The sequence below is a fragment of the Danio rerio genome, chromosome 18 (assembly GCF_049306965.1).
Source record: "Danio rerio strain Tuebingen ecotype United States chromosome 18, GRCz12tu, whole genome shotgun sequence".
Taxonomy (NCBI): domain Eukaryota; kingdom Metazoa; phylum Chordata; class Actinopteri; order Cypriniformes; family Danionidae; genus Danio; species Danio rerio.
In genome coordinates, this window is record NC_133193.1 from 48590826 (window position 1) to 48612968 (window position 22143).

Genomic DNA, 22143 nt, shown 5'->3' on the forward strand with positions numbered 1-22143 from the left:
CTCTCCACACCACCACCAGTGTGCAGCATCCACTTGGATGATGCGACGGCAGCCACAGGACAACGGCGCCAGTGCGCTCACCACACACCAGCTATTGGTGGAGTGGAGAGACAGTGATCGAGCCAATTAGGTGAAAAGGGATGATTGGGAGGCCATGATGGTAAGGGCCGATAGAGGGACTTTGGCCAGGACATCGGGGTTACACCCCTGCTCTTTCACGAGAAGTGCCATGGGATTTTAAATGACCACAGAGAGTCAGGACCTCAGTTTAACATCTTAAGTAAGGTTGTCAGCATGCTTAGCTACATACTCAGTCATTTCAGGTTAGTTGCAGATCTCGTTTTAGTCTCTTTAGATTCAAAACTTAAGAATTAGAATTAAAGAATTAGAATGAAAGAAGCTATACATCATGATGAGGAACAAATAAAAAAAAACATTATAACAACATCTAAGAGTGGCGCGGGGACTCAGTGGTTAGAACTGTCGCCTCACAGCAAGAAGGTCGCTGGTTTGAGTCCCGGCTGGGTCAGTTGGCATTTCTGTGTGGAGTTTGCATGTTCTCCCCGTGTTGGCGTGGGTTTCCTCTGGGTGCTTTGGTTTCCCCCACAGTCCAAAGACATGTGCTGTAGGTGCATACCCCAAACCAAGGGCATCCGCTGTGTAGAATATATGCTGGATAAGTTGGTGGTTCATTCCGCTGTGGCAACCCCTGATGAATAAAGTCACTAAGCCAAAGTAAAATGAAATGAAATGATTTAAGTGTGTGTACTGTATTTATTATGCATATATGCAGTTGAAGTCAGAATTATTAGCCCCCCTGTTTATTATTTTCTCCAATTTCTGTTTAACTGAGAGAAGACTTTAACACATTTCTAAACATAATAGTTTTGATAACTCATCACTAATTTTTTACTTTTTTTATCTTTGCCATTATGACAGTAAATAATATTTGACTAGATATTTTTCAAGACACTTCTATACAGCTTAAAGTGACATTTAAAGGCTTAACTAGGTTAATTAGGTTAACTAGGCAGGTTATGGTAATTAGGCAAGTTATTGTATAATGATGGTTTGCTCTGTAGATTACTATATATATATATATATATATATATATATATATATATATATATATATATATATATATATATATATATATATATATATATATATATATATATATATATCTTAAAGGGGCTAATAATTTTGACCTTAAAATTTTTTTTACAAATTAAAAACTGCTTTTATTTAAGACAAAATAAAACAAATAAGGCTTTCTCCAGAAGAAAAAAATATTATCAGACACACTGTGAAAATGTCCTTGCTCTGTAAAACATCATTTGAGAAATATTTAAAAAAGAAAAAATAAATCAAAGGGGGGTTGGGGGGGGGGGGTAGATGGGGGGCTAAGAATTCTGACTTCAACTGTAAATACTCACATGCATGCATATATTTGAGAAAAAAATTTATATTTAGATATAAATGATATGTGTATATAATAAAAATTGTATCTAATTTTAAATATCTATGTAACAAAATTGTTTTGTATAGTTGTTTCTATGTATGTGTAGCATTACATATGTGACTATGTAGCACTACTTTTTAAACTTCTTTCGAAAACATCATAAAAACATTATTTGCTAATATAATGCTGCTGTCAAACTATTTCTGTATCATATAACAAATGCAACTTGGCTTGATTAAACCGTGAATTGTGACCTGTCAGAGGATTTGGGGTCAAAATAAATATGTCAATAACAAGAAGAAAAACCGCATGTAGTTAATGTAGTTAAGTTTTGTACAAATCCTTGGACATATGTCTGTGTATGAAACATGAGTGGAGATTAGAAACATTAAACAGAAACATGAAAGGGCTCATAACTCAAGCCCTCCCTATACTGCAGCACTCATCTGTGTAAATGTCCTCAAGAGTTTCCCATCTCTTCACCACAAACAGGAGAATGCTGCTAGGAATTTATTTCCACTCTTTATAGAAGAATAAAGTCAAAGCTTTCTAAAAAAAAAAGTGCTGAGTTCAACACAATTCCTTCATGTTATCCCAACACAAATCAATTGTTGTTTTTACAAATTTAAGTGAATTGAATATAAGACAATTGAGTTGTCCCCCCAAAAACCTCAAGAATTGTGTTTCAGATTTAGCTCATCTGAAATAAATAGTCTGAATAAGCAGCAAAACATTGTGTTGGCAAAGTTACTCCAAAAAGTCATTAATGACCAATCACACCATTAAATTAGTTCCCTAATTACTTTGTCTGAAAATGTATTTAGTATAAGTACTTTGATTGCTTGACTCTTAGTGCAAATCTTAAAACAAATTAAATTCTTTTAATTATTTAAATTTAAGTTAAACAAAGGATAGGGGAGAAAATGCGGAGAAGACTTGGCAAACCACTTTCACATATTTTGGAGTTGCCCAGCCATTCAGCCATACTGGCAAGACGTAATGCAAGTAATACGAAATATTTTGGTGATGATGTCGATTTTTCTTTTACAACAATTTATCTGGGAAATATTGCATCCAACTTAATGGTAAAAGACAAGTATTTATTAAAAATACTCCTAGCCACCAGTAAGAAAACTGTAACTCGAAAGTGGCTACAACTGGAACCCCCTACAAAATCTGAATGGTTGGATATCATATCTAATGTTCAAAATATGGAGAGGATGACTTTTTCTTTAAAACTACAAATGGACAAATACCTGCAATATAGGGAGAAATGGATTGTACTTATGCCTTTACACAACGTAATCTGATTTATTTATGTATTTGTTTATGTGACCTGTAAGGAAATATGTGACCGGTCAACTGTTCATTTAAGTTCCAGTGTTTTATTGTATTATTTATTTTATTTTATTTTATTTTTTATTTATTATTTGTATTTTTTTCCTTAAAAAAAATAAAAATAAAAATAAAGTATATAAAAAAATTTAAGTCAAACAGGGCATTTTAGCTGCATTAAATAATAAAGAGAAAAATCACATGTATCAAAATATGTAAAGTTTTAGTAATGACCCCATATTTCATGCACACCATTTATTCATTCATTTTCCTTCAGCTTAGTCCCTTATTCATCAGAGGTTGCTACAGCGAAATGAACCACCAACTTATTCAGCATATGTTTTACACAACGAATGCTCTTCCAGCCACAACCCTAACTGGGAAACACCCATACACTCTCACATTCCCACGCACTCATACACTACAGCCTATTTAGTTCATTCAATTCTCCTATAGCGCATGTGTTTGGACTGTAGGGAACACCGGAGCACCTGGAGGAAACCCACGCCAACACGGGCAGAACATGCAAACTCCACACAGAAATCCCAACTGACCAAGCCGGGACTCGGGAGTAAACACTGAGCCACCCTTTCATGTTATATTTATTTAACCCAATTCGTTTATTAAGCTTGTGCAATCATCAGACAAGTAGTATAGACTTAATATATATATAATATAAAAAGTATATTACTCTGCTTCTCTGATCTGACTTGTACAGAAATGTAGAATATACACTACCTGACAAAACTCTTGAGGATTATTTGTTGTTTTAGGAACAACAAATAATAACTTGACTTCTAGTTGATCATTTGGTATCAGCAGTGATTAATATGAAAGGTAAAGGCCTCTAGATTACACTTATTTTACCAAAATAAAATATGATCATGTCTTGATTTTTAATTATTTAATTAAGACAGTAAGGTCTGATTTTGCTTAGACAAAATTCTTGTCACATCACAGAAATAATGTCCAGTATAGAATATAAAGTCATGCTGCAGTGAAAAAAGAATGAATATTGTGTCTGACTCCATCATGAGCTTGGAGGACTGCATCCATACATCTCTGCAATGACTCAAATAAGAGTTCATCAAGACTCTTTAGATTCATCTTCAATGCCTCCTCTTTCATCTTACCCCAGACATGCTCAATAATGTTCATGTCTGGTGACTGGGCTGGCCATTCCTGGAGCACCTTGACCTTCTTTGCTTTCAGGAGCTTTGATGCGGAGGCTGAAGTATGAGAAGGAGCGCTATCCTGCTGGAGAATTTGCCCTCTCCTGTGGTTTGTAGTGTAATGGGCAGCACAAATGTCTTGACACCTCAGGCTGTTGATGTTGCCATCCACTCTGCAGATCTCTCGCACGGCCCCATATTGAATGCAACCCCAAACCATGATTTTTTTCTTCACCAAACTTGACAGATTTCTATGAGAATCTTGGGTCCATGTGGGTTCCAGTAGGTCTTCTGCAGTATTTGTGATGATTGGGATGCCGTTCAACAAAAAAATATTACCTTCTGTCACTTTTCCAAATGATCAACTGGAAGTCAAATTATTATTTGTTGGTCTTACAACTGAGATCGACCACAAGAATTCTGTCAGGTAGTGTAAAGTATTAAAGGCAAGTACATTAATTGTAACTGTAAATAAATTACCTAAAAATTGAATGTAATCCCTTACTTTATGATTAAGCAATTTCCTAACAGTTCTTTGTAACTTCACTGTAAAAAAAAAAATAAGTCTTAATTTTTTTAGTTGAACCAAGTTAACTTTCCTAGTCATCTCAACTTACATAAATACAACTGACTAAAAAATTAGGTTAAACTTTTTTATAACCTTAATTATTGAAACCTGATTAACTTATTAAACTAAGTGAAAGCAACAGAAAAATATTTCTTGTCATGACTTTTGGTAATTACATTTTTTTCAGTGTAAAATGAAGTTATGAGACTTGATTTAGCAGTCTGTCACGTCTTTAATTAGTTTTTCCTAATAGTGTTCCTGAGTGCAAATATTACAACATCTTTAAAATCAACATCACATGTTAGACTTACCGATATAAGCTCTGCAACATCGTGAAACAAAGGAAATACCCTTTTCAGGAACGCAGCAAATGAGAAGGCGGAAAAAGTGAGAAAGTAAATTAAGGAAGTGATCCATACAATAAGCAAAGAATTTCATAATCCAGTGACCATACATGTCCAAAGGTCAAAGTCAAAATAAATATGGTGAAATAATTGGTAAGTTGGAATAAGAGGCATAATGAAAAATCTCAGTATTATTGATGCTTGCAAACCGACAACTTAGGACTTGATGGAATAGTTCACCCAAAAAATGAAAGTTCATCTTCACGTTGTTCAATTTCAGCTTTGCCACATTGTTTTGCATATTTATTAGTACACATTTGAACCTGAAAGTGCAATAAATGCACTGATAGTATTTTATTGTAAGTTTTGAGTGTGATTTATTGATTTATTTAATTTTAATGAAGTCTAAATGCTGTGCATACACAATTGCGGGGTTAAACAATGACACAATTATCAGTAAACTGACTACCGTAAACTCTCCCCACATACATTTTGCATTTAAATAGTAATGTACATGTGGACTTTTCGCATTTAAATGCCCAAAATACAGCCTGATTTTTTAAAAAATAAAACACAGTCTTTTGTATGGCCACCGATGAGGATGGAGATGACATATGTGTATTTTAATATGTATTCAGTCATAGCATGATAAAAAGCAATTTGTGTTCAACAGCAAATAAAAGAAATACTACATTATAAATGATCATTAAACAACTACCAAAAAAACGTTCCTCGTTTTAACATTAAAGTGTAGTCATTCTTAACATTATGCAATCCTATTTTTTAAAACTGACCGAAATGCAGTCATTTCATAATAAATTAGTAAACAGTTCTTGATAACTGTGACTGAAAACTTATTTTTAAATGTTACAGTTACAAAATCGAGCTGTAGAATGGCCCAGCCAATCACCTGACTTGAATCCAATGGAGAATACAAAATAAAGATCAGATTTGATAGACGCGACCGACAGAAGCATCAAGATTTTGACACTCTGTTGAAGTCTGTGACCTGTGGTTTCATTCTCCACATGAGAGACGTCTTTAAGCTGCCGTCAATCAAAAAAGTCTTTCATATAAAGTATTAAACACATTTCAGTAGTTCAGCACTTTCTCCTTGTGTCGTTACATTGTTCTTACACAGAACTAATTTTTCATGTATTTTTGTTTTGTTTTATTTTTATGTTTTTATTGTTTGGGTTTCTAATAAAATCTGGTTCAATTCCATGTCAAAAGCTCCTTTAGAAATATTATTCCCAGGAAAAAAAAACATGACATGTTCAATACTTATTTTCCCCGCTGTATATCTAGTAATAAAATCATATAGAGTGTGTCTCTTCAGAAGTCTTGTTGATTAATTTATGGAATACTTTTAAGAAACATCACAGTTTTGATGGATTGAACCCCAAAACTGAAAAATGTATTCATGTATCAAAGATGAATAAAAATCTTACCAGTTTGAATCCACATGTTTTTACAGTATGAAGCTGCACTTTATTATTATTATTTTTTTGACATGTCAGCAACTGCAGAAAATATATATTGTTGTATAGTATTTTTGTATATTGTTGTATAGCTGTAGTCTTGTATGGCTATGACTAATATACAGTTTAAGTCAGAATTATTCGCCCCCCTTCGATTTTTTTAATTTATTTATTTTTTTATATTTCCAAAATGATAGCAAGGAAATTTTCACAATATGTCCGATAATATTTTTTCTTCTGGAAAAACTTGTTTTATTTTGGCTAGAATAAAAGCAGTTTTAAATTTTTTAAAAGACATTTAAAGGTCAAAATTATCAGCCCCTTTAAGCTATATATTTTTTTCGATACTCTACAGAACAAGCCATCATTGGACAATAACTTGCCTAATTACCCTAACCTGCGTAGTTTATCCAATGAACCTAGTTAAGCCTTTAAATGTCACTTTAAGCTGTATAGAAGTGTCTTGAAAATTATCTACTCAAATATTATTTAGTTATCATGGCAAAGATAAAATAAATCAGTTATTAGAGATAAGTTATTAAAACTATCATGTTTAGAAATGTGCTAAAAAAAATCTTCTCTTTGTTAAACAAAAATTGGGGAAAAAAATAAATAAGGGGCTAATGATTCAGGGGGACTTCAACTGTATATTAATATCAGTGTTAATTTTGTTGACAAAAAAAATTTGCCATAATTTTCATGACAAACAAGTTTTTACCGACAAAACTAAATAAAAATTAAGTGATGATGACGACAACTATATACTGACCTTTTTGTTGACTAATAAAAACAAGATGAGAACATGATTGAGGGATGTTTTTTGGAAAATATTTAATCAGAACTAATCTTGGTGTGTGATGCATGACGCGCACACACACACACACACACACACACACACACACTCACTCACTCACTCACTCACTCACTCACACACACAAACACACACACAAACACACACACAAACACACACAAACAAACATTTGAAAAGTAACTGAACCACAGTAGTTGCGGGATGCGATTAAATCATCTTCCATTGAAAATTACACTTAAATTAAACCAAATATATTTTAGTCAACTAAATTTTTACTCTAGATTTAGTTGACTGAAACTGAAATAATTCAGAAGTCATTTTAGTATGAATATATGATTTGTGTAGTGTACACTGCAATCAAGGTATTGAAGTACCAAACTTAATTCAACTGACAACAATGTTTGTCTACGTCTATATGATTGTACAATTACATTTTTTAATTGATCAGATTTTGCAACAACCAATAAACACTAAAAAGAGGTGCATACAGTGTATCTAGAGTAAAAGAGAGATAAGACTTTTATATGGATATAGACTTTTCAGAAATGGGCCACAATCAACCACCTAGAAACCATCCAGAACTTCAAAAACAAAACATTCTGGCAAAGCAATTGTTGAGAAAACGCTGACAAATCAGATCAGCACATCAACAAAAACCATAAAGCTTTCCTACTTTGGCGCAAATGCAAAGAACAAAACTAATTCTCACATCCGCGAAGGCTTATGGAGACATTTCTCACCAAATGTATATCAATGACTAAGTGGTTCTTCTCAGTGAGTGATTTTAAACATGCACAAGAGTCCGTTTCAGAAAGTGTGCTTTGAGCTGACCTGAAGATTTACGGGACGAGTGAGATAATCCAGGGTCTATCAGAGCAGAGACATTACATCTTCTCATACTGAAGATAAAAATCACAGTACAGTCACCACAGCAACAGATAGGCGGCTCCTAAAAACAGAAACACAAATCACCCACGCCATTATCCTCATGAATACATCTCTATTTATCTGCATCGTGTCCAAAACAAAACCATGCAGTTTTAAGTCAACAACTTCAAAAGGTGGAACAACCATATATAGCGTTGAAGTCAGAGTCATAGCCCTCTGAATTATTAGCCCCCTGCATATTATTTCCCCCAATTTTTGTTTAATGGAAAGAAGATATTTTTTCAACTAATTTCTAATCATAATACTTTTAATAACTCATTTCGAATAACTGATTTATTTTATCTTTGTCATGATGACAGCACATAATATTTGACTAGATATTTTTCAGTATTCTGTATTCTGAAATATGCAGTATTTCAGTATTCTGAATACTAGTATTCAGCTTAAAATGATGTTTAAAGGCTTTACTAGATTAATTAGGCCTAATTTATGGTAATTCGGACGACTGAAGAATGACTGAAGGTTTGTTCTGTCGCCAATTGAAAAAAAAATTTCTTAAAGGGCACCTATTCTTTTCCAAGGTGTAAGATAAGACTTTGGTGTCTCCAGTATGTGTCTGTAAAGTTTCAGTTCAAAATATCCATCAGATTATTCATTCATTCATTTTCTTGTCGGCTTAGTCCCTTTATTAATCCGGGGTCGTCACAGCGGAATGAACCGGCAACTTATCTAGCAAGTTTTTACGCAGCAGATGCCCTTCCAGCCGCAACCCATCTCTGGGAAACCCATCAGATTATTTATTATGTAATTTAGAATCTGCCCATTTTACTGTCTTGAGGACAGTGGTGTATTACAAATTACTAATTGATTAACTAACTAATTACAAATGCTTAAATTACTGTAATTGAGTAGTTTTTCTCAGGAATTGTAATTTACTTAGTAGTTTTAAAAATGTGCACTTTTACTTTCTCTTGAGTAGATTTTTAGTGCAGTATCAGTACTTGTACTCCGCTACTTTCCTTCCACCTGCAGTCACTACTTTATTATTTCTTGTCTATAGGGATTTGAAAAATCAGTCCTGTGATTAATGTCTAATCAAATTACACATAGAGGTAAATCACATCATAATGAACTACCTCAAGACATTTATAATCGCAGCAAACTGTTTGGAAGCATTAAAAGTGTTTAAGAAGATGTCCAAAATCTTTACATGCAATGAACCAGAGACTGATTAGATGCATGTCACTGATGAGAAGATGACAGATGTTTACTGTATGATGACCGAAATGGTCTTAAACACCCAGCAGGCACAGGACATCAATATGAAGTCAGATCGACGTTGTACCCTAACATCATAGGGACGTTACATTTTGTTTGGGGATGAAAATCGGGTTGACGTCAGAACTCAACGTCAGGCCGACGTCAATGTCCAACATCCAACCTAAAATCAACCAAATATCAACGTCTAATGATGTTACAGCTTGACGTTTTTTTGGATGTTATCCTTACGACGCCTGTCAGATATTGGATTTTGGTTGCCATTCCTGATGAATAAATGTCAGTATTTAACTTCAATATTGACATTGGTTTAAGATGTTGGCTCGACGTTGGATTTTGGTCACTTTCTAGCAACCTAAAATCAACCAAATATTAACGTCATTTGATGATGTTATTTGAAATCAAAATAACAATGTCCTTAGACTCTGACTAGATTGAATTTTGGTCACCTGACATCACAAGCTAAATCGAACCTAATATTGACGTCTTATGACGTTGTGTGCCTGCTGGGCAATAACTAGATGCACTACAGAATGTTACGTTTACACACATGCACACATTACATGTAAATGCATCAGCTTTTAATACTCACTACTCGCTACTCTTGAATACTTTTGAAAGGGCTACATTTTACTCATAGTTTGAGTAATATTTGCAACAGATACTGTTACTCTACTCACACTACATTTTTAGGCAAGTGGTGCTTTTACTTGAGTATGAGTTTTCAGTACTCTTTCCACCACTGCTTGAGGACTAGGTGGCTCTGGCATGTGTGTGCGCTTCTCCTGTGTTACGTCAGATAAACAGCCATCAGTGATATAGACAGCCTCGGATTAGGCTGACATATGGTCAAAAATTCCAAGTAAGTTTACTCCATGTATTTGTATTGGAGTTTATTCAAGCCTTTCTGAAATGATGAGTCTCACACAAATGCAATTTGCAGTACACACACAAAATATATGCGCGTTTACTGACACCATGTGGCTGTGCTTATTTCAGTTAAAAACTACACACTGATTTTACTCTCTTTATTACAAACATGCTCTGTTTGAAAAACGTTTTAAACTTATAAAATTAATTATTAAGTTGGAGATGATCACAGAGAGTTGTAACATATGTTTTAATCCCAGTTTCTTTGCAAAAAAATGTTCTGTAGACATGTGTGTACATGTTATTATAGAGACATAGCACCTGTCAATTAATTTGGTACGGGGGGAAAGCTGCACTCCTACATCACGTCGAGGCGGGCCTCAAAATCACTGGGATTTAGAACCTATTTTAACGTCAGGAAATAAAAAAAAGAGACTTGTTGTGTTTCTATCAACTCCAATATGACTGTGAACACACTATACCTACACACAGTTCTGTCTAAACAGCTTACAAAAGATGATTTTCATCACAGTTGCCTTTAAAGGGGCTAATATTATTGACCTTAAAATGGTTTTAAATAAAATTAAAAAATGTTTTCATTCTAGCCGAAATAAGACAAATAAGGCTTTCTCCAGAAGTAAAAATATTATCGGAAATACTGTGGAAAATGTCTTGCTCTGTTAAACATCATTTGGGAAATACTTCAAAAAAGAAAAAAAAAAACTCAAAGGAGGGCAAATAATTTTGACTTCAGCTGTATATCTTCAGCTTCATGGGGTTAGTGGAGTGTGAAGCGCCTGTTTCATGTTGTGGTTTTTGTCATGTTTTATCAGGGGTTCATCTTTGATTTTTGCTGAAGGACTGTTGTCTGTGTTTGTTATAACAGGTGCATGTGAGTCAGTCTACAGTGGCTAAAAGGTCACCGATCAGCTGAGTTACAGTAAATGAACATGAACATCTTCACCGCTACACACACCCAATCACACACACACCCAATCACACACACACACACACACACACACACACACACACACACACACAGACAGTATGAGGCATTCTGTGAGAAAATCATCCCTCACTCCGTGATTGCATCATTGTTCATTCCAAATAGATTATTTGGAAACAGTGAATGCGAATGCAAACACTTTTACCATCATGAATAAGCCGCTATCTTATGTTTTACACTGCTGATGCCCTTCCAGCTGCAACCCACTACTGGGAAACATTTAAACACTCTCACATAAACACATATAGACTACGGCCAATTTAGTTCTTTCAAATCACTATAGCACATGTCTTTGGACTGTGGGAAAAACCGGAGCACCCGGAGGAAACCCACGCCAACACGGGGAGATTAATATATTAATTGCATATAAATATTCTACGCATTTAAGACAGTTTTAATAAAAGATGTCAAACTTAATGCATTATATATTTGCCAAAAAATACTATTTGCTAGCCATGTATGGAAGCATTATTGTACTGAATGAGCTGATAATCAGGTTTATATTTATTAATTAATTTTAATGGATTCCATTTCAAACTAAGATTTATTTTTTATTATAATACCCATTCATTCATTTTAATAAATGCAAAGTGTTAATATAAAGGATGTTTCTGTAATTATTTGTTTACTGTTGTTTTGTGGATTATACATGTTGAGTTTAGTTTTAAGGTTACAGGAAATAATCCACACTTTAAATTAAAATTTTACTTAATTCAAATTTTCTGCCAGAACATATTGTGGTTTTCTATGAATTTTACTGCCGATGCGGTGGCGCAGAGGGTAGCGCTGTCGCCTAACAGCAAGAAGGTCACTGGTTTGAGCCTTGGCTGGGTCAGTTGGCATTTCTGTGTGTAGTTTGCATGTTCCCCGTGTTTGCATGTTTCCTCTTGGTTCTCCGGTTTCCCCCACAGTCCAAACACATGCGCTTTAGGGGAATTGAATATGCTAAAATGGACCGTAGTGTATGTGTGTGAATGAGTGTGTATGGGTGTTCCCCAGTGATGGATTGTGGCTGGAAGGGCAGTCACTGCGTAAAACATATGCTGGATAAGTTGGTGGTTCATTCCACTGCGGCAACCCCAGATTAATAAAGCAGAAAAGAAAATGAATGAATGAAGAATGAATGAATTTTACTTTATTTTGAAACTGTGTGTATACAGGGATGGGCAAATATACATTGAAGTGTATATTTAAAATAAAATACCTCAATTTTACATGTATCAAAATAAGCTACAAAGTAAAGCAGACAGAAATGTATCACAATAAAATACTGTATTTTTGTATTTTAAAATGAGTTTTAGCAGAAACTTGCTCAGAGAAAAACTGTGGGTAACACTTTTGTCTCACAGCAAAAAGGTCGCTGGTTCGAGCCTTGGCTGTGTCAGTTGATGTTTCTATGTGGAGTATGCATGTTCTCCCCGTGTTGGCTTGGGTGTCCTTCAGGTGCTTCAGTTTCCCCCACAAGTCCAAAAACGTGGTATAGGTCAGTAGTTCTCAAACTTTTTTCATTAAGTACCACCTCAGAAAAAAAATGTCTCTACAAATACCACCACAAATACAGTAGCTACAGCTCTGCACAGTTAAAAAAACATGACAGAATATTACCTCAGAAATATGGGCTATATGTCATACATGGCATATTCATATCATTTTTTTATAAATTTTGAAATATATGTAGCATGTACTTGACATTTTTCATTCCTCCGCGTACCACTAGAAGGAAGCTAGCATACCACTAATGGTACACGCACCACAGTTTGAGAACCACTGGTTTGAGTGAATTGGGTAGGCTAAATTGTCTGTAGTGTATGTGTGTAAATAAGAGTGCATGGATTTTTCCCAGTGATGGGTTGCAGCTGGAAGGGCATCCGCTGCGTAAAACATATGCTGGATAAGTTGGCGGTTCATTCCGCTGTGGCAATCCCAGATTATTAAAGGGACCAAGCCAAAAAGAAAATGAATGAATAAATTAAAACATTTTAAAGGAATTATCATTTAATCATATTTTTGATCATTATAATATTATATTGTTGTAAAACATCCATTGCAAATTATAATTTTTGCAGTTGATAATTTCAATTGTAAATTAAAAGCTCTAAAGAAAACAACTACACTGTGAAAAAAGTGATTATTTACTTTATTTAAAAAAGCAAGTAAACCTGTTGCCTTTGGTTGACTTTGCTTAAGAAAGAGAGTATACCTATTGCAATTTGTAACTGTTAAAAGTTCATTTAACTTCACTTTATAATTATGCACATAGTTAATTGATTAAATATTTTAAGGCAAGGATTTAACTTACTTTTTGTAAGTATAGTCAATTAATAGTTTTAAAAGCAACAGGTTTAATCCCTTATCTTAAATAGTCATAAGTCAACCAATAATTTATACAGTCCAACCAAAGCAAATTTGTTGTTAAAGTTTGATTTAGGAGCAGTAGTCCAATACTTTTTTTTTCTCTCTATCAGAAGTCCTGTTTTGACATTTCAGTGCAATGTCTCAATGACAGAAAGGTCAGAGCTGTTACTTCTTCAATATGGATGGACGAGTCTGGTGACTCACATATTTCCAGCAAGACACACTTGCACATTTCACTCCATTCCCTTAACTAGCAGCGTTATGTTAGTCATATACACATAAGAAGAATTACAGAATAACAACTCACTGGTGGAGCCTAGAGAGTCCGTTTATGCTCCTAAAACTCAAGAAATTAGAGCACAAATGACTTGAGTTTCGAGTATGTATGAGCTTATGTCATATTTAATGTGATATAAGCAGCCAAGATTGTAAACTGCTGCCATAGACAACCCTAACAAGTACATTATACATTTGAATCGATTGACAATACTAAGTTTTATTTGATATTTCACTATAACAACTATTTCCTAGTGTTGGGTTGCTGTGTAAAGCATATGCTGGATAAGTTAGTGCAGGGGTCAACAATCTCGGTCCTGGAGGGTCGGTGTCCCTGCAGGGTTTAGCTCCAACTTGCCTCAACACACCTGCCTGATTGTTTCAAGTATACCTAGTAAGACCTCGATTAGCTTGTTCAGGTGTGTTTGATTAGGGCTGGAGCTAAAATCTGCAAGACACCGACCCTCCAGGAACAAGTTTGCTGACCCCTGAGTTAGTGGTTCAATCCGCTGTAAACTAAGCCGGAAAAGAAAATGAATGAATGAACTATCTCAACTATAAGTAAGTATTTGTTTAAGATTTCTGTCCTGTCCTCGTTTGTTTCTGTGCACCAAAATTCAAGTGACCCAGGGGTGTGTGTGTGAGCACATGAGTGTGTGTGTGTGTGTGTGTGTGTGTGTGTGTGTGTGTGTGTGTGTGTGTGTGTGTGTGTGTGTGTGTGTGTGTGTGTGTGTGTGTGTGTGTGTGTGTTCAGGCGTGGCGTTTTCTGATGAGGTCATTGACCTTGCTGATAGAGGAGAACGGTGCTGATACAGGGAGGTGAGCAAGGCGGTAACACAGACTGTGGGAACCTGAAGTCTGGACTGTCTATTTTGTGTTTGTCACACTGAACAGAAACTTATTTTTCATAACACAGGAAGAAATCATCTAAGAGAGCCAGAAATATAGCAGTCTTTTTATTGGTCTGTCAATCTGGGGTACGTTTCCCACTAGACTGAACAGATCGTTGACTGATGCTTTTTGCTTTTTCACAAGTGCAAAGCTCTGTGGTGTTGAACATCTGTCTGTCTGCATGAATGATGATGTTCTGTATGCTGAATGTGCAGAAATATTTACAAACAGATATTTATTGTAAAGGAATTAGATCAAACTAGTAGAAAAAACAATAGTGTTTTTATTATAAATACACCCACTGCCTATTTCATTAGGTACAACTGATCAATCCCTGATCAATCATTGTAGCAACCAGGGCTCTGAACCGGTTCAAGGAACGGAAACGAAAAACGAAAACAAGATCAACTTTAATCGTTCTGAACAGAAACTTTTACAGTTAAACGGTTAATAACGTTATTTTATCGTTCTCTTTATTATATAAATTTAAGTTATTATTACTAAAACTTGTATTTATACTAAATGAATTATTGATTGTCGATTGTCGATTGATAAAGAAAATCCTTTTGTTATTATTTCTCTTATGACAAATCATCTGATAAATCGATCTGTAATATTGAAGGATGAGGGGCAGATCATAAACATGATAGATAAAGTTTTGAAAGATATGATATATTATCAAACAACCCAAGCATTTTCCATTTGGAAAACAATCCATTAATAAAATACATTACTTAGCAGTGATGTGCTTAAATTAAAAATGTCTTTAAAATAATTTAAAAGTTCACCCAAAAATAAAAATTTAGCCTTGAAATTCTTGCTATTTATTATTTTTATTAAATTACATTAATTTAAATGAACACAAAAGAAGATTTACTGACGAATGCTGGAAAAAAATGCTGCTTTTTCCCAACATTTTTCTAAATATATTGTTTTGTATTCAACAGAAGAATGAAATGTCCATTTTTGGATCCATCAAACTATCCCTTTTAATTCTGTAGTTGGTGATGAAGCTGTCGCATCAGTGACTGCATTCCAGTCCACTTTATAATGTCCTTCTCTCGCTAAATTCCCTCCGTCTCGTTCCCTCTGATGTGCATCATTGATTACATTACATAAGTGTCCACTACTGGCGGAACATCTGAATGGGTTTAAATGGAATGGCTTAAACACTTGAGCACTTGGGAAATACACTGTTTTGATGTCACAACCACCTTGTATTCTAGGACAAATAGGTGCTGAGCACGACATTCATTCATTCATTTTCTTTTTGGCTTATTTATTATTATTTCTTTTCGCCTTTATTAATCTGGGATCACCACAGTGGAATGAACCGCCAACTTATCCAGCATATGTTTTAAGCAGCGGATGCCCTCTGCATCACTGGGAAACATCCATACACATTCATACACACACTTACACTATGGACAATTTAGCTTAACCAATTCACCTATGTTTTTGGACTTTTTTGGACTTGAGGAAACCCACACCAACACGGGGAGAACATGCAAACTCCACACAGAAACACCAACTGACCCAGCTGAGGCTCGAACCCGCAACCTTCTTGCTGTGAACATGCTACCCACTGCGCCACCGTGCAGCCCTAGGCACGACATTATTTTGTCAAGTATGATGCGATCCTCGATTAACATCCATGTTAATCCTGGAATATCATTTTTTGCACGAAAATGTAATCCATGCCTATTCCCTACTCCTAAACCCAACCATAACTGTAAATTATTTCCAGAATCAGAGAAATAATTATTGGATAACAATAAACTTAATGTTTGCATAAACCCGTAAGCTTAAATTTAACATAAACTCTGAACATAACCCTTAATTCCAATTGGCTGATTGGAATCTTGTTCCAGCATCAACATAGATGTTAATCCAGAAGCATGTACTACTTGGTGAAATCAGGTTGGCGAAGGTGCTGGAGTGGACATATGAATCAAAATCAAAATTGAGGGATCGAGCGTATGTCCATGTAAGCTTCCCTCATTCACTTGATGAAGTGGAACGCACTTTACAATGGCAGTGGGGAATAAATCAAGGGATGTTCAGGAGTGCATGGCTAAAATTGTAGTGGAACAGAGCCAGTCTCTTGAACCTGTCAACATCTGTTGCCATTTGTCCATGCATGTTTTCAACATGCTCAATCTGAATTTGGGGGATCTTAAAAATTCTGAGAAGGTTCATACTGTTATCTTGTCACTGTCGGCACTGATTAGTGTCTGTCTGCATATATTGTTTGAATTAGCCTTAACTGTAGAGCCAAAGAAATTGTCAAAATTTAATACTAACATTAAATAAAATAATACTGTAAAACTCCTCATACAACACTTTAATGCAGTTCGTAACTATTTTAGGTTGTGGCAAACTGGAGATCAATTTTTATAAATTAGTATGATCCCATTTCTGTTTTGAAATCCATAAGGGTTTAGTGGTAGAGCCTGTTTTTATATCATAACTACCTTATTTTAAAAACATGCAAAACGTCAGGGCGAAGCAGTGGCGCAGTAGGTAGTGCTGTCGCCTCACACCAAGAAGGTTGCAGGGTAGCTGGTTCGATCCTCTGCTCAGTTGCCGTTTCTGTGTGGAGTTTGCATGTTAGAGCTAACTCTATCAAGCCTCTTCAACTGCTCCAGAACGCAGCAGCACGAGTGGTCTTCAATGAACCTAAACGAGCACATGTCACTCCGCTGCTAGTCCGTTTGCACTGGCTGCCAGTTGCTGCTCGCATCAAATTCAAAGCTCTGATGTTTGCCTACAAAGTGACTTCTGGCCTTGCTCCTTCTTATCTGCTCTCACTTCTGCAGATTTATGTGCCCTCCAGAAACTTGCGTTCTGTGAATGAACGTCGCCTCGTGGTTCCATCCCAAAGAGGGAAGAAATCACTTTCGCTCACGCTCATGCTCAATCTTCCCAGTTGGTGGAATGAACTCCCTAACTGCATCAGAACAGCAGAGTCACTCGCTATTTTCAAGAAATGACTAAAAACTCAACTATTTAGTCTCCACTTCACTTCCTAATCTGCAATTGCCTCTCTGAATATCACACTAACTGTACCAAAAAAAAAAAAAAAAAAAATACTAATACTAATACTACTAATACTTTCCTTCTTAGACTTTACAGACCTGAAACTTGCCTTCAGCACTTATTCATTGTTGCTCTTAGTTGTGTAAATTGCTTCCTTGTCCTCATTTGTAAGTCGCTTCGGATAAAAGCGTCTGCTAAATGACTAAATGTAAATATAAATGTTCTCCCTGCGTTCGCGTGGGTTTCCTCCGGATGCTCTGGTTTCCCCCACAGTCCAAAGACATGCGGTACAGGTGAATTGGGTAGGCTAAATTGTCCGTAGTGTATGAGTGTGTGTATGAATGAGTGTGTGGATGTTTCCCAAAGATGGGTTGCAGCTGGAAAGGCATCCGCTGCGTAAAAATGTGCTGGATAAGTTAATAAAGGGACTAAGCCAACAAGAAAATGAATGAATGAATGAATGAATGCTAAAAGTCAGCACGAGTGTACAAATACAAAATTTCATTGTTTTCGAAACTAAAAAAAAAATTTTTTGGGGGGCAGTTTTATGCCAAATTTGTGTCAAATACGAACAAACAGAGCTAATATGCTTAATTTTGAGACAATTTTTGAAATAAACATTTACCTCAGTAATTGGGTTTGTTCATTTTGGCTCAAATTTGGGTTGAAACAACCCAGCATTTCTGTGTTAAATGCATGTTTCAGTTTGCGATGTTCAAAATGAAAATGCAATAAAATGATTTGTAGTATTAAATGCGCAGTGGTATTTGATCCCTCAACATTTCCACAACCTCTCTGCTCCCTGTGAGTCACGGTGAACAGCCAACCACACACTCAGCATCATCAGAATGAAACTTTTTACAGATTTCAGACACATCATTGAATAATTCTGAAAAGCCCCTAATACCCTGAGGACATACATAACTTATCAGTGATACAAAGTCTCTGAGAAAGGCTGTTTTCTTAATTAAAATGCCATGCAGGCAAAATAAATATAATTTTTAGCATGATGTTAAATATCACTAGTATTTCTTCTGTATTTGTTCATTCAGACAGCTTTACTATATACTGTAAAAAATGCTGGGTTCCACACAATTCCTTCATGTTTTTCCAATACAAATCAATTATGTTAACTTAACCATTTTTACTAATTTAAAGAGCCCCTATTATGGGTTTTTGAAAATGACTATAACACAGCACTAAGTGAATAAAAAAAACATCCAGCTGAGGTTTAAATCTGAAAGTGTTTAAAACTTAGAAATAGTTGACTTACAGTCTAAAAAATGAACCGTGTTGGGTTTGGATCTTTTGCGTGAAAGCATCGACATCGATATGGTACATCACCAAATATGTAGTGTCAGATCTGGTAAACTCTGAACACACTTTCCCTTCAGACACTAGCAAAGATGACGATCACTGACAGATGGACATTCGGCTGCAAGGAATAAAGGGTTAAATTTTATTTTCACAACAACACCACCACAGTATAGCCAACCATGTGCTGTGTTTGCTCCTGTCATTTTTTAGATTTGTTATACAATAACCTATGCAGCAACACAGGATTTGTCTCCCATTTGCAATTGAAGGAGCAGCAGAGACTATCATGTATTGGACTTTGTCAGTTACTATTACAGTTCATATGGACCAGTTTCTATTTACTCCGGATCATAACATGCAGATGTAATTAAAATTGTTGCCTCGCTTTGTGTAGTTTGCAAAATATGTATTTAATAGTGTGTTGTAATCGCTCCACACATCTTGTAATCACTTATCTATTATAGATCAGTGCTTGTCCTGCATTTCTCAGGTTAAATCTGTATGGGGCTGTTCACATATCACGTCCAAAACTATGTGCTTTACCAATTCCTTTACAAATATAAATGTGTTTCTAAACTCGCGATCCTCTGCTATTTGCATTTGCTATGGCCACCATCAGCTGTTACTACATGCGTGGTGCAGTCAATTTTCAAAACAGTTTAACTTTTGCCACTGTGTGGATTGATACTGAATGTGTGGCACTGTTATAACTTTTATTAAGAATAGAGCATGTCGGTGCCAATAGCCTAGTGGTTAGTGCATCGACACATAGCTCAAAGGTGCTCGCAGCGACCTGAGTTCAATTCCCGTCTCGAGTTCCTTTGCTGATCCTTCCCCTATCTCTGCTCCCCACACTTTCCTGTCTCTATATTTCCACTGTCCTATCAATAAATGTGAAAACCCCTAAAAAATAAAAAATAAAAAAGCATATGCTGGTGTTTAACTGCATTGCTTTATTGCATTTCTGCATTGGGCTCACACACTACATAGCCGTGATGGGCATTTCTCTCGGTCTTGCTTTGAACCTAGTCGACCAATCACAACAGACTGGGTCATCGGACCAATCACAGCAGATTAACCTGACACAAAGGAGGGGTTTGGGAAAAAAATGAATCGCTAAATTATTCATTCGGAAGGCGTTGGGGTAATTATGTAAAAATAAATGCATATTATAAGACAATGAAAGTGTTTTTTGACCTTGCATGCATATCAGCCTGTTGTTAGAGACCCCCAAAACCAAAATATCATCTTAAATAATGCATAATAGGGGCTCTTTAAGTGGATTAAACATAAAAAATAGTTTTCCCACCCCAAAAAAAGCTTAAGAATTGTGTTGTTCCAACTGATTTTAGATATCTAGTTTAAAGAAGCAGCAAAAGTCATTTACTGAATGTAAGGTAGAGAGGAAAACATAAACGAATGTGACACAACAACAAAAAGGAAACCTACACTGCACTTAAAACATATAATAAAGTCCTGGAAGAAATATCCAAGGATTGGACAACGAGATTGCCTTGACCTGAGGGACACGCATACTGTAAATCCCCTATAGGAATACAAGAAACTGTCAAGGTGGTCCCATACTGGCGCTCGAAATGTAATACTACCATCTAACTTTCAAAAGACTATTACCCTTGTTGTTTTATGCGTCCAATGTCAGGTTGGCTTTAATCTTTTAATTGCAAGATTGATAACCGGATGGTGGAAGAATTACTCAGACACTGAGATGGGTCTTGTTTAGGGCAGGATGAATGATGTGACTCATAAACTTTAAACCCAGAATGAACTGCTGAATGCAGAGTACTTAAGCGTTTACATACCTTACGACTGAATACTATGCCAGCTTTTTCCCATCTGTACTTCTGGACAAGCCTAGTGTGTGCCTGAAGGTTAAAATAATGTAAATAATGCATTAAACACAGAAAACAGCAAACTTTGAAGGTTCATAAATGACCAAGATATTTTCAATCTAAAGATTGCTTTTTGACAACTCATGATCATTTTCATTATTTTTAATGTATTAAACACAGAAAACAGCAAAGAAATACAATCTCAATAATTGTTTTCCATATAGAACGATAACGATATATGTTTCAATATAAGTTGTTAATGCTTCCAGATTTAACAGAGTATCCCAACGATAACTGAATCCACAACGATAAGAGAGTCCATAAAATAGCATAACATTTTCAGCTGATTAAATTTCGGTGGCCGAAAATTGCAGAGGGTTCTGGATGCAGACCTGGTACAGTGCAATCTGAGCTGGATCAGTACTGGGACACAACTCAGTACTGGGAAATACCTATACACACTTATTCACACACACCCTCATACACTACTGACAAATTATTTTATTTAATTCACCTATAGCGCATGTCTTTGGACTGTGAGGGAAACCGCAGCCCTCGGAGGAGAACATGCAAACTCCACACGAAAATGCCAACTGAACCAGCCAGGACTCAAACCAGCAACCTTTTTGCTATGAGGCAACAATGCTAACCACTGAGCCGCCGTGCCACCTGCACAAAAACAATTATAACAACTTTTCATACAGTGTTTTTGCAGATTTTATGAATATAAATTAAAAGAGTTTTCGAAGACATTTTAAGACCATGTGAAGTTAAATAAATGGAAGACTTTACCTTAAAAATGTCAATATTTTCTCTCTTTATAAATAATAATAGGGCACACGCTGAGCTAATAGATTCAAAGTATGAACTGAATACATCCATAAACATTATTTTTTCAAAATCTGCTGAAGTTTTGAGGTAAAAACTCCAAAACACTATGAAAATATCCCAGAAAAAATCACTTATTTTAAACAGGTGACGTCCTGCATTTGTCAGTGGTTTTGGATAAAAGCGTCTGTTAAATGAATTGAGAAATATAGTAGCTATGTTCGCTTAAACTCAGACAAATAACTCCAAGAAGCTCACTTGTTTTATATTTCTAAATATACTTTTAATATCAAAAGTCACCAAGGTCTCACCGGAGCAAAAGCGTCGCTGTTTCATTAGCGGGACAAGCTTTGTGGCTCCTTTAAGTGTGTG

General features: G+C 35.6%; 1 protein-coding gene across 24 annotated transcripts in view; it reads right to left on the reverse strand.

Annotated features, from left to right (window-relative positions):
* wt1b (WT1 transcription factor b) overlaps positions 1–22143 on the reverse strand; it is a 117397-nt gene that overhangs the window by 31846 nt on the left and 63408 nt on the right. For 6 of the 24 annotated variants that reach the window (XM_073929447.1, XM_073929443.1, XM_073929437.1 and 3 more), the window contains exons 1-4: positions 22083–22108; positions 21458–21612; positions 20914–20976; positions 8005–8122 (exon numbers count right to left, since the gene is read on the reverse strand). In XM_073929447.1, the coding sequence (XP_073785548.1) occupies positions 8005–8071 (67 nt within the window). In that variant the 5' untranslated portion in view covers positions 8072–8122; positions 20914–20976; positions 21458–21612; positions 22083–22108. Of the gene's footprint in view, positions 1–8004; positions 8123–20913; positions 20977–21457; positions 21613–21735; positions 22109–22143 lie in introns of those variants that run through there. The other 18 variants (XM_073929448.1, XM_073929444.1, XM_005159243.6 and 15 more) reach the window with 9 other exon arrangements.